Below are 13485 nucleotides of genomic sequence, written 5' to 3' on the forward strand. Positions count from 1 at the left end.
AAGTCCATCGACACCAGATGGACTAGTGGGCAACGTTAAAGAGGACACAAGGCATTGGTTGTTCTACCCTCCCCTCCCCATGAAGAGGAGCCATGCAAGTGGATTCTCCCATCAGCTGAGTTTGCAGCTCAGAGCATAAGGCAGGAGGTGAATAAAAAAAACCCTAACAAGAAGATACTGTATCTCTGTGCTGCTTAGACTCTGGGGGACAAGGGTTTCTAGGAATAAGCAAGAGATCCCCAGCTGCATAGCCTGGGTTACCCCTAAAGGTCATGAAGAGCTTGCTTATTATAAAAGCTTCTATTACCTTTTAAAATTTAAGATTGTAACTCATTTGTGTGTGTATGTTCACCTGCTTTAACCTTGTATATAACTCCCTTGTCCTATTTTATAAATCTGTAAATGTTTTATTATAGGATTGGCTACAAGTGTTGTCTTTGGTGTGGGATCCAAGGTGCAACTGACTTGGGGGTAAGTGATGGTCCTTTGGGACTGGGAGTAACCTGAATATTACTCCTGGTGTAAGGGACCAGCTATCACAAAGGTAGGCTCACCTGGATGGCGAGATAGATCAGAGCACCCCAGGGGACTGTCTGTGACTCCGTGTAAAGGCTGTTACAGTGTCTGAGGAATTGACACTTGATACTTGGTTGGTGAAATCTAAGTATTCCCAGCCAGTTTGGGGTTTGTATGCTGGTTTTGAACAGTCTGCTCTGAGCCTGGTACTCGTGCTCTCGAGTCGCTGCATGCAGCATTACAGGGAGGGAGGCTTTTCTATCCCTAATACAAGGAACGGGCTGCCCTAGAGCTGATGGTACTTCCACTCCAATTTAATCTAGTTGGATAGGAAGAAAAGGGTGGCAATTATAGGGGGATACAGATGGAGAACGTAATTCAGATTTGCAAAGTGTCCCAGAAATGGTCAGACAGATTCCCCGAGACCTGGCCTCCATGTGGCCAGCTCTCTCTGGTAGAACAGGGATAAAAATGTCTCAGAGGGCTCAGTGTTCATGCACTGCTTGGGAGGTGACATACGGTCGGTGTTGCTGTTAGGGTGATGGTCCCACCGGCGGTTCTGGGAAGGTAAGAGCCAGTAAGCAGTGCTAGCCCGATGGAGGACAGCCTTGCTCTGAAAGGAAAGGTTTGGCTTCTTGAACCTGGTGGGGCCGAGGCTAAGTACCTCCTGGTCTCCAGGCAAGGGGCCCGCTGAGTTGACAGGCTCCCCCCGCAGGGTCAAGTGCGGGAATGGGAAGCCTGTGCTGATTACTGTAACGAGCAAGTGAGGGAATCAGCAGCCGCTCTCCGCCACACAAAAGCGAGGGAAGGGGAGGGGCTGATTTGCCATTCCAGGCAGGGTTGCGGTGTCACCACCAGTAATTTGCTGCCTCTCCTTCAGGAACGGAAGCAAGCAAATGCGACTCACAGGTTAACGAAAGGCCTGGGAAGAGATTCCTCAGCCTGTCTGGCTGGGCTCTGACGTGGGAGCAGGGAATCAGTTCTATGTTAATCGGCAGCACGGGGGGGACACGGCAGAGTGAATTTCTTTCCAGCGCTGCTGCTCCGCTTGCAATGTGGCCCTGTCCCCATCACTCACCATCCCCATCCCTCCTGCCGTGCACACGCAGCTCCCAGGGCCTGGCTGCTGGGGAAGAGCAGAGATAGCTCGCGAGCTCCAAACCCAGCCTTTGGCCTGTGTCTCTCCCAGGGGAACAGGCTCGTAGGCAGCCCTGAGCTGACGGGGAAGCAGAGTCTGTGGCAAGGAGGAAGAGAAAGAGAAAGCAAACTGCTGCTTTTGCCCCTCTAGTCCCCTCCTACCTCCCTGTTCTCCTTTCTGTGCCCCCCCCTCTCTCTTTACTACTTCTCTGTTCTTTCCCTTCCCTTCCTCCCCCTGTAGCACTGCCTCTCCGTTTACCAAACCTATACGCAAACCTCACTCACGGACCAGTACGGCCTCTGGGAAGGGAGTGCTGAGGACAGGATCAAAGGGGTATTTGCCGCAGTAGCCTGCTCTCTCTGTCCCTCCCTTCTCCTCTCCCCGGCTCCTTCTGCAGCCAACGAGCCTGTGCCCCCAGTGGCTGAGTCTGGAGCCATGGTCCCCTCGTGACCGGGGGCCACAGATACACACACACACGGACGATAGGAGAATCCTTAGTCTTTCTAGATTTTAAAACTGAAACGAAACGCATGGCCACAGAGGGCTAACTCCAGGCCTGGCATCGGGGGATACAATTCTCCAGGGCGCTGCCTCCTTCTGGGAGTTGGGAGCGCTTATGCCAGTTGCCAACCAATACGCCGCCTGAATGGTCCTGCTGAGGAAAACGCAGCAGGCAGAGTGTGTGGAACCCTGCATCCCATAACTGCCCCTCCCACCTGGTCTGGGCTAGGAAATCTCACCGGACTGAGAAAAAATGGCCCCGTCTTACTCACACCATGGCTGTCTGCCTCTCTCTAGCGTTACAGCACCAGCTGGAGGCCCCACGCTGAGATCAGGGCCCCACTGCGCAAGGTGCTGTACGCATGCATAGTAAGGGATAGCCCGCCCTTGAAGAGCTTATAATTTAAACAGGCCAAGGGAGTATTATTGTCTCCATCTTACACAGGAGGAACTGAGGCATGGGGAGATCACATGACTTGCCCAATATGACAGAGGCAGGAATTGATCCCTGGTCTCCTGTGTTCTTGGCCAGTCCTTGTCCCACAGGGCCACCTTTGACACCAGAAAGCTGGCCTTACTGCCCAAAGGGGAGCCAACGCCACTCTTCAGGGGGTGCTGGAGCCTCCTGTATCATGCGTGAAACCCTCTCTCTGCGCTGCTCTGGGTGATGGTGCAGGAGGTGCCAAGAGGCACATGGAGTTTACAGGGGAAGAATTGGCAGCGGTGACAGAAGAATCCTCTTCAGGCTTGTAAGCCAAGCAGCCTGATGCGGGAAGCGACATGAGAGAGAATAACTCCGGCTCCCTGCAAAGACATTTTGTGAGCTGCTTTCCCGATGACAAGCGCCAGCCAAAGAGAAAAGAATCCATTTGATGGGTTTTTAAGCTCTGTGAACGCAAAAAGAAATAACCACTCCAGGTTCCGTCAATGTTCATCTAAGCCCCCAACGGCTCCGGCTCACTCCTCCTTCCCTTTAGGGCATTCAGCCCAAAGCTGACAACTCGGAGGAGGCTGAATTGCTTCCATGTAATGACGGAAATGTGGGGAAGGGTGCGCCAAAGGGAGGTTGGTTAGAATGGGGTTCATTGCAGGGAGAGATTTTCAAAGGTGCATAAAGTCAACAGAACTCTTTAATCCCTTTAGGCACACATGACAATCCCCTGCACCACTGCCAAACTCCTGGCTTCTTTTTCCGGCTCTGCTACTGACTCGCTGAGTGAGCTTGGGCAAGTCACTATGCCACTCCGTGCCTCAGTTTCCCCACTTGCAGCACAGGAAGAATATTACTCACCCTCCTTATAGGAGGGTTGGGAGGATTATTGGATGTCTGTCCAGCTTCCTGGAGATCCGAAGGTCTGTATAAGGGCCACTGCCGTATATGCACACTCAGAGGTTAGGGAGTAACAGCTGGGTTACTCTGTCAGGTCCAGTGATGGAGCTAGAGCCTCCAAGCTTGAGGGGAAGCCATGGAGTTATGTGTGTCCCACCACCTGCTCGACCTCCACGCAACAAAGGGCGTCTCTCCTCCTGGGGCCCTGGAGAGCATGTCTGTGTGCGTCTGGACACGTCACAGCTACGCTCCGTCTCCGAGGCAGGGCCGCACTGGAAAAGGGCTGGCAGATGGAGTCTTCATGCCCCAGTGGAACCTGCAGCTGGCACCATGCACCCGGGTTTGCTGGGGGAATGTGCTCACCTGCAGCCCTTCACTACCGGGTGCAGCTTGCACGGCTCATTGTGCTGGGGTCAATCTCCCAGCCACCATGAACACAGCACGGGGAGGGCAGCAGCATTTTCTGCTCTTCTGTGCATCAAGGGATCCTCCTGCTGCCTCAGCTCAACGGCTCTCGCAGCCCAGCTCTCCCCGCTCTCGGGTCCTTGTCAGATTGACCTGCAATGCTGCCTAATTAATGCAAACTGGGGCCGAGAGGGAGCTGCTAGCTCCTTGCCTGTTGCCTGATCCCCTCCATCGGAGATGGCAGGGCCCACTGGGTCTGAATTCTCTTCCCCGTGGCAAGTGCTGAGCCTGGAGGAGGCCGTGGGCAGGAGAATAACCCGAGAGAGCAGGGAAGGGACGTAATCCTGGGGGAAGGGGATCATGGTCCCCTAAGAAGGGGACCGTGACCTTTTCAGCTCCCCACCGTGCCCCATCCCCCACAGAGCCTGTTAGGAGAGCTGTGAGCAGACCTGGAGGCCTTTGCCCATGCCAGGCAGACGCGCTGGGGCTCAGACCAAACCCCAGCCCCATCCGTGTCATCTCAGCTGACAGGCCACGTGCGTCCATCTGCCCGGAAAGGCACTGCTGTCCCCAGCCGCCTGGAACGCTCCGGTGCCTCCCCCGCCAGCGCGGCCCCGCAGGCTGTCCTGTAGGCACGGCTGGCAGAGGAAGCAGGTTGCTCTGCGTCTGACAGGCCGGCTCCATGGGGGGTGGGGAGGAGCTGAAAAGGTCAGGGTCCTGGACAGAAGCAATGCCAGACCCCCTGAAATGTCAGCGAGACGCCCCACCCCAGAAAGCTGGTTTCAGACCCTTCTATATGTGCCCCAGAGTTCTACGTAGAGGCAATCCATAGAGAGGCAGGATTTATAGACGTGCTCCCCAGCTGGTGTAGGAGCTGCCCCATACAGGTGCAGGCCTGAGTCCCCTGTAGAAAGCTAGTTTCAATCCCAGCAGAGTCAGGATTTCTATACACAGCCCATTTAGCCCCCACAGAAGTAGAGATTTCTCTCTGCTGCCTGAACTCCCCGTGGGAAGATGGTTTCGGTCTCTAGTGACCCTCAGGCCCCATTTCTCCTCTCAAGAGCAGAGGTTTTACCCCAGTGCAACCCCACTGACGGCAATGGAGTTACTCCGGATTCACAGCAGCATCAGTGAGAGAAGAGCCAGGCCCTGTGTCTCTGCAACCAGGCCTTACGGAATCCAAGTACCAGTTGGTAGGAGTCTTCTAGCTCTCCAAAGAGGGCTCCCTGGCTCTCGTGGGAAGTGGTGTGTGCTGCTACAGGGCCGGATGCCTTGGGGGTACTTACAGCCTCCATTGGTAGGTGGTAGCGGGGGGGTTGGCATCGGATTTGCACGTCAGTTTCACATCCTTCCGGTTCAAAAACCAGTTGCCGTCAAAGCCCTCGATGGTGACTTCTGGCTCATCTGTCAGGGGAGAAAGGGAAGGCAAGAAACAGGGCCGGGGGTGGGGGGTGGCAGAAGAGAGAGAGAGATGGAGAAAGGAGGGGGGAAGGAAATGGGAGAGGAAGCGAAAAGGAGGAAAAAGGAGACAGATGGGGGTGAAAACAAAGAAAAGAAGGATGGAGGAACAGTGGGAATGGAGGAGGATGAGAGATGGGGACAGAGAACAGTAGAGAGGAGTAGAGAAGGCAGAGAGGAAGACAGGAAGAAGGGAGAGGTGGAAAGGGAGAGAAAGAACAGGCAAAAGGAAGGAGTGGGTGAGAGAGGGAGGGAGGGTGAGTGGTTATTCCAAGAGATCACTCTGTTCTCGTCTACCCCAAGGAGGGCGCGGCACTGGTCTCCACCCCGGCAGCAAGCTCGTGACCCTCCCTGCCCTGGGGATGTTCAATCAAGACCCCAGGCCTTGGCAGCTGGCCTGGCCCCACTGCTCTCTCACTTACACTGCACATTGAGGGTCATGCTGTCGGTGAAACGGTCCAGCTGGTAATTGACCACGCACATGAGCTGCTGCCGGTGGGCCTCCCGGCTCGGCACTAGGCGGTACCGGCTGATCACCGTGATGGTGCCGTTGCTGTTCTTGATCTCCTGGAACTCCGCCTCCCCTTTGAGCTTGGTGTCCCAGGTGACGGTGCTGGGTGGCTTCCCATTGGAGGACATGCAGGTGGCTACCAGGATCTTTTCCGTCTTGCCGGATCTGGCTACGAGGGGCCGGGTGGTGCCCTCCATCCGGTTGGTGGGCTTGGCTACAAAGAGACAGCAGAGCAGGGAGAGGTTATAAAATCACCACCAATCCCCATGGATCCCAACCCCCGGGACACCCAGCAGTACAGCCCCATAGTTGGGCTCTCCCTGGCCTGATCCAGAGCTCGAGCAAATTTCCTGCAGTCTCAGCAGAGCTACTCTGAACCTCAGCCACTAGGGATCCAGCCCTCCAGGCTGCAGGTCATGAAGAAGGGTGGTGATACATTGGATGGACAGTTGAATTCTCTCCTTCCCTGAAAAGCCCAGGCTAGAGAGAGCCTTGTGGGGAATCCTAAGCCAAGGTCTCTCTACCCACAAACCCAGGCTAAGAGAGCTCCAGGGAGGAACCCTACTAATGCTTTGTATCGCTCTAGTGTCTTTCATCTGGGACGCTCAAGCCACTTTGCAAACTAGTTCAGCCTCCCCATGCTCCTGGCAATGTCAGATTATGGAGAAAGAGCATTGTGGGTGCAATTTAAACCAAGGGATTCCCCCCACCAGAGCCTCAGAGAGTCCTAGGTGGCTGGTCCCAGGTTCCAGAGGGTGCTCGGTGGGTGACTCTGACCCAGGGCAGTGAAACGGGCTGAGCATCCGGCCCAAGGCAATGGCTATATCTTACCCAGCACGGTGAGGTTCAGCTGGCTTTCCCGGTTGCCGGTTGGGAAGGTGGCAAATTCGCAGATGTAGACGCCCTCATCCTCCAGCTCCAGCCGGGATAGCTGGATGGTGCCATCCTTAAAGGAGGGGTTACGGAAGGTCACGCGCTCCTTGTAGGGGGAAAGGATGGAGACCCCCATGGCGGGGTTGTAGATGGCCACATTCTGCTTGGAGCCATTGGTGGCCTTCTGCCACGTGACCTGCGTGATCTTCACACTGGGGAGCGGGTTGGTGAAGCTACAGTGAAGGACCACGTCCGTCCCGATGAACCCCGAGACTGTGTCATTGACCAGGACGGTCTGAGCCCGGAGCCCTGCAACGACAGAGCAGGGAAGACGTGGATGAGATTGAGAAAGTGAGAGAGAGGAACGAACGGATCCTGGTCTCTGGAACCCCTGCACCACAGCCGCATCTGGTGCATAGCAGGCAAGGTGCTGACATTCCGCGACCACCCCCTGAATTTCAGCTGCCCCAGGAATTTGTCAGGCAGTCGATACACCGTGCCAATTCCTACAGCATTTGATTGCAGAGCGCACCGCCCTATGGACGTTGGGGGCTTATGGTCCCTGCTGCCTGCCTTCCAGTTAGCCAAGAGCTCTTGGACTCCAGAGGTCCGTCCCCAGCGCAGGTCACAGCGTCACATAACAAAACTCTCCGGGCCAAATCCACCCCAATGTAACGCCATGGAGCCCGCTTCAGCCAGGGCTGGCTGGGACCCACGTCAGCCTCTGGGGGAGCCAGCTCCACTGCTGTTGTATAACAAACTGCAACCCCACCTACAACAGCCGTTTGATAAGGGCTGAGAAACCCCCCAGCCATGCCGGCCACTGAGGTCTGCTGCTCCCTTCCCCCCTGGAGCCACTGAGTAAGGTCTAGTGCCCAATGGCCAACGTGGTGCCCTGTGACCATCCCCTGACGGCCTAATGCTTTTACACTTGAGAAATATATCACATGCTACTGAAGTCATTACTGCAAATATACAGCACACATGTGGCTATATAAGCACACATATGCACACATCCACATCCACACACCCTGCGCCATCACACACATGCCCCGACACGTTGACTGTTCTAGGCACGCAGGGAACCACATCACCAGGCACCCGCTGTACACACATGAACTTACATGGGCGCACGCAGCTACACGCTTGGCCAAACTCCGCTCTCAGGACATTGCAGGTGGCTCACTGAAAGCAAGGGGGAGGATTTGTTGGCAGCATTTGATACATCTCAAGGGTGCAAAAGACACTAGCAAACTGACACATACGTGCACGTGTGTGTGCACAAAGACGCGCGCGCATGCACTGAGGCCTAGACTGTGATTTTCAGAGCAAATCTGAAGAACAGGGTTATGAGAACACACAGGCTGCTCCATCCAGATACTCTATTTTTCACTTCCTGACCTTTCCTTTCTTGTTGTGCATTGTTGCTGTCAGATGGCAAACAGCTGCCTCGTTCCACCCCAGAGGTGGCTGCATTTTAGAGGCAGATGAAGCCATTCCTAGACACAGGCTCTGTAACACAGAGATGAAAAGCGCTCAGCAGAAGCGTAGCATATTCTTAATAGTTATTCCTCTGTCCCAGGTGATTCCTCCCTCTACAGAGTGGGAAATAAAGTCTCTCACAAGATCAACATTTAAATTCATCTATGGCTGGTGCCACATCTGTGTGTTTAGAGATAACGCTCCAATAATTATACAGCTGGTATTTATATTACAAATGTATTGGAAGAGCAAGGTGCTGAGAACTGGAAAAGCTGGTTCTGCTCACTCCCTTACGGAGGAGGCTGAAACGCATGTGTGCAGAGTGTGAGAGAGGGAGCCCAGGGAAAGAGAGAAAGGGTAGGAGGAGGACAAGAAAGGGTGACGGAGAGGAAGGGAGGGTCAGGAGACAGAGAGGGAGGGATGTAGGGGAAATGGAGACAGAGTATCTTCATGGTCAGCGCACACAGCCATTCAAAGCCATTGCGGCTAAGTGCAAGGGCATCAATACTGTTGCTGTCAGAGCCAAGGCTAGAAACAGTCTGGCCTCTGTGCTCCCGCTCCTCTAATGGCCAGCTAGGCCCAAGTGAGTGCAAAACTGAATTAGCTCCTCACGGGCCCCCACCCCAAGTACACACATGTGTACATTCACCCAGTGTCCTCTCAAACATATTCTCACTCACGTCCTCAGACACACATCTATCCCTCCGCATACAATCCCGCATGGACATGTGTCCTCCGTCACACACATGTTCACTCGCGCATTTCCAATCTCACACATATCCGCCCTCACTCAGGCACACAACTTCTCCTCTCTCACACGCAGGCGCACACACACACACATCCTCAGACAGGGGTGCACACGCGTTCCCCCTCTCAAACACACATCCACACACACGTCCTCACTCGGGCACGTGCTCACTCCCAGCATTTTGTTTAAAGGCTGCTGCACTTGCTTCCCTCCTGCAGTCTGCAGCCCTCGCCGCGGCCCAGCTGAGCCCAGAAGGGATCCTAACAAAACCTGCCCAGCACTGACACTTCACCCGTAGACCACAGCAGGGCAACAACGAAGCCTCAATACCCTTCCTCTGGGCTCTCTCCTTCAGCCAGGCTTCGTGCCCGGCCAGTCACTCAGCACCGCCAGGGAATAGGTGCCTGCCTAATGCTCTGCTAATAGTCACTGAAAGGCACTGGGTGTGTGCAACTGGGGAGCACCAGGCACTAGTGACGTGAGGTGCCACCGCGCACCCCTTGGCCTTTAGATGCAGCTAATGACCCCGCAGAGCAGCACTGCAAATGTCGCTTTAGTTTGGGAGCAGCCCAGCAGCCCTTTGGTGTGGGAGGAGACGGAGCCAGCTGATGTCGAGCAGAGCACCCCCAGCAGCACTGCACCTCCCGAAGCCATGCTGGGGCAATGACAGATAGGACCAGCCTGAGTCAGGAAGGGAACGGCAGCAGGACTGAGATGGATGAAGAACGTCTGGGCAATGAAGCTCTCAGCACAGCACCCCCGAAGAGGGGGCAGAGATCTGGGACCTGTTACGAACAGCGGCTCCCTTAGCAGCACAAGGAGCACTGGGTGACAGAGCACGCTAAGAGGACAAAGAGCAACACCGTGCTTCCTAATACCAGGCCGGGATTCGAGAGAGGGGGGAAATGCGGCGCATCCAACTCGTCGAGCTGCATGCTAGGATCCTGTTGCCCTGCAGGTGAGAAAGCCTCTTGCAGAACTGGCTGCACCTGCAGAGGTGAGCCAGAGCCTTGCCAAGCACCCCAGTTCTGAAGTGTTTACAGCCCCGGAGAGCATGTGGCAGCTTGCCGGCTAGCAGAGACAGTCACGTAGCAAAGGTCCTGGGAACAGACGCCTGCACGGCTCACTGCTGCCTCCATGTAGGTGTGCTAAGCACTCCCTCTCTCTCCCAAGGCCTGGGGAAGATGGATTCATCAGCCCCAGCCCCACCTTCTTCTGAAGTGCTGCCAGCACAGGCAGGCAGGCTCAGCCACCAGTGAGAAACCTCCCTCAACAAGCTCTGGTTCTCAAAGTGAGCTGTTGGCTCCGGGGCTTGGGCGATGGTGCAGCTGGCTCCAGCTCCACATAAGCTCTGTGACCCTACAGGCTTCAGCTGTTCCCCAGGAGCCCAGCTATACAAAGGCCAATAGAAGAGGAAGAGGAAGAGGCCATGTTCACTTTCAGTTCAGCGAATGGACAGCAGAAAACCCCGCTCCTTGCCGAGGCTGGACTCCTTACCACGAGGGCCAGAAAAGCGAGTGATTGGCCAGATAATCATGGAAGTCACAGACAGAAGAACCCTCCGGGGTTCTCTGGGGCACCGCCCTGCCAATGCAGTTACAGGGAGAGGAGCGATGTCCCAATGGCAAGGGGATGGGTGGCCTAAAGAAACGGAGTTTCCATCACTGCCAAGGGATGCTTTTCCACAGGCCAGACGCTAAGGTGACAGGCACCTTAGAAATATCATTGGGATGATGATAATGATGAGGAATAGCATAGACAGACAGACAGGCTGATACCTTCAGGAAGTTTTTCTTTATATTCAGCTTCAATGTTCCCTATGTTAATTCCATTCCATTACCCCGAGCTCTGTTCCCGGCAATGTCCGAGGAAACTAATTAAGGATCCTTATAAAACTGGTCAGGTTCTTCGAAGAGCTGGAACTGCAGTACACTTCCCGCTTTTACCCCAGGCCGGGGCATTCAGCCTGGCTTGCTATTCTGCCACGGAAAATAGCCTTCTCTTCCCTGCCCGGATCTTTCCAAGCCTGGGGTCATGGAGAGGGAGCAGCAGGATCCCGGGCACATGGCAGTGGAACAGACGCAGGGACATGCAAACAGAGCAGAAGGAGCGCTGGGATAAAGGGAAACAGCACTGGGCAGAGTGCAAGGGCTGGGATACATGGAAATGGAGCTGGAGTGGCTGGGACTCAGGGTCATGGAGCATGAGGTCCTAGGATACAGGGATATGGTGTAGCAGGCCGCAGAGAACCAGGGGTTAGGGCAGAGGGACATGGAACATGATGGCTGCACACATGCCCAGCAAGGTGACGGAGACCTGGATAATGTTAAATTTGATCCTGATCTCCAACGTGTGTAAAACAAGAAGCAGCTGCCAGATCCCCCGTGACAGGGGGGCCCCTCACCTCCCAGACACGGAGGGCTGGATCCACGGCTGGCGGAAAGCAGTGTGGCCACGCCAAAGAAGCCACCCTGACTGAGGCCAGGTGAGGATCCGGCCAGGCACCGTGCCCGGCTGGAAGTCAGGCTTCTACATGCAGCTGCTTAAGAAACCCACATTCCTAACTGTTTGAGACTGCAGGGGGAAAAATATAACAAGAAAACAACGAGCACACGGAAATCATGTTTCCTCCCAAGGTTTCTGAACGCTGGTGGCTGCTTTGGGAGAGGGGATAAACCTCTGATGACCCCTCCTGGCTTGCAGCGCCCCAGATCCCGTGTGGGGAAACAACCCCACCCCCACCTCCAAGCGATGACACCAAATCCCAGCTCGCATCACTGAGAACGAGGTCAGACGGAGCCAAGGCTTTTTGCAAGTTACCAGCGAACATGAGCGACCTCCCTCAGCTCCCCAACCTCAACCTGCAGCCAGAGTGTAGATTGGCTGTCACGGAGCAGCCGGCTGCCCTCGAGGGCGTTTGCTTGCAAGGTGACTGAGACTTGATGGCTTCTCTCCCCTTGGCCCAGTGCACACTCAATAATTCATCAGGGCCAATGCACAAATTATTGATGGGAATCAGAGAGTGTGCGCACGCAGGAGAGAAGATAAAGCCCCCAATCAGCCTCTGGAGAGGCCTGGAAGAGCCCAGAGTGTGTGTGATGCGGGAGCCAGAGGAGTAGGCCCATGTCCAGCTCTGCTGCTCCCGTGCCAGATCGCCAAGAGCCCGTTGACCTGTCCCTGCCTCTGCCCGGGAGGCAGCCAGCTAGCTAGGCAGAGCGCTGAGCAGCATTAGCTGTGTACATCAGAGCGTGCCCAACTGCAACTTCCTGTCTAGTTCTAGGGCCAGAAAGCCCCAGCTGAGTGCTGGAGACATGCCGGTGCCCTGACTTCATTAGCGGAGACCTCAGCCCCACTTCTCCGCCCTGGCTTCCAAAGTGCTTCGTGTGGAGCCTTTTCTCCCGGCTCCTCATTCCAGACACGCACTGGGCCATGTGAGGCTCCAGCACTCTGGCAACTGTGCTCAGCACAGAGCCGGCTGCACCCTGCGGCATGGGCAGGGAGCTAGGAGGGGCGTGGCGGGAGGAGGATGTGGGCAGGTGTCCCCTGGCTCATACTTCCCCTGCGTCCCGGATTGGGACACGAAGCCCAGGCATTGGCTGGATCTGGCCTCATGAGGCCCCCGAGTGTTGGGCTAGGATAGAAGAACAGGCTCTAAGAGACCCACTGAACTACCCCCATCCCTCCTGCTGCACCAAGACCTCCACCCTCTAACCAAGGGACTCCTTCCTCCCCCAGCCCCTCCCACGAGACCTCTCTCTAAGCAGCCACCAGCACTGCTCTCTGGTGCCTGCCAAGCCCTGCACGGTCACCTGGAACCTGGGCTCGTCATTGCTAAGAACAAGAGCATCTCCCACTTGAACGAAAGGGATAGCACGGTGCTTTACGGACATGGCTGCCTAATGTCCTGCCCCTCGGGAGTCTTGCCTCCCACTCAGAGAGCTCTGTAGACCAGTGGTTCCCAAACTTGTTCTGCTGCTTGTGCTGGGAAAGCCCCTGGAGGGCCGGGCCGGTTTGTTTACCTGCCGCGTCCGCAGGTTCGGCCGATCGCTGCTCCCAGTGGCCGCGATTCGCTGCTCCAGCCCAATGGGGGCTGCGGGAAGTGGCGGCCAGTACGTCCCTGGGCCCGCGCCGCTTCCAGCAGCTCCCATTGGCCTGGAGCAGGGAACTGCGGCCACTGGGAGCCGCGATCAGCCGGACCTGCCGACGCGGCAGGTAAACAAACCGGCCCAGCCTGCCAGGGGCTTTACCTGCACGAGTGGCAGAACAAGTTTGGGAACCACGGCTGTAGACGATCCAGCAATCGCTGGAGACAGCAGATTGACATTCTGCTGCACCGTCGTGTACCCAATCGATCGCTCTTTGTTAGTAAGAACCATGTGAACTTCACGCTGCTTTGCACAACTTCACATTGGCCCAACCCGCCATGGATTTCTCCCGCCCGTTCCCAGATATCCTTCCTGCCCCGAAGGCATTGAAACAGCCCTTGGCATCAGCCTGCTGAGACTCCCCTATGGTGTGGCAAT

At 55.8% G+C, this 13485-nt stretch overlaps 1 protein-coding gene across 1 annotated transcript in view; it reads right to left on the bottom strand.

Moving 5' to 3' along the window:
• NECTIN1 (nectin cell adhesion molecule 1) overlaps positions 1-13485 on the bottom strand; it is a 98794-nt gene that overhangs the window by 27738 nt on the left and 57571 nt on the right. The window contains exons 2-4 of the mRNA XM_039496282.1: positions 6691-7041; positions 5771-6073; positions 5177-5294 (exon numbers count right to left, since the gene is read on the bottom strand). Of these exons, the coding sequence (XP_039352216.1) occupies positions 5177-5294; positions 5771-6073; positions 6691-7041 (772 nt within the window). The remainder of the gene's footprint in view (positions 1-5176; positions 5295-5770; positions 6074-6690; positions 7042-13485) is intronic.

The sequence above is a fragment of the Mauremys reevesii genome, linkage group 12, assembly GCF_016161935.1.
Source record: "Mauremys reevesii isolate NIE-2019 linkage group 12, ASM1616193v1, whole genome shotgun sequence".
Classification (NCBI taxonomy): domain Eukaryota; kingdom Metazoa; phylum Chordata; order Testudines; family Geoemydidae; genus Mauremys; species Mauremys reevesii.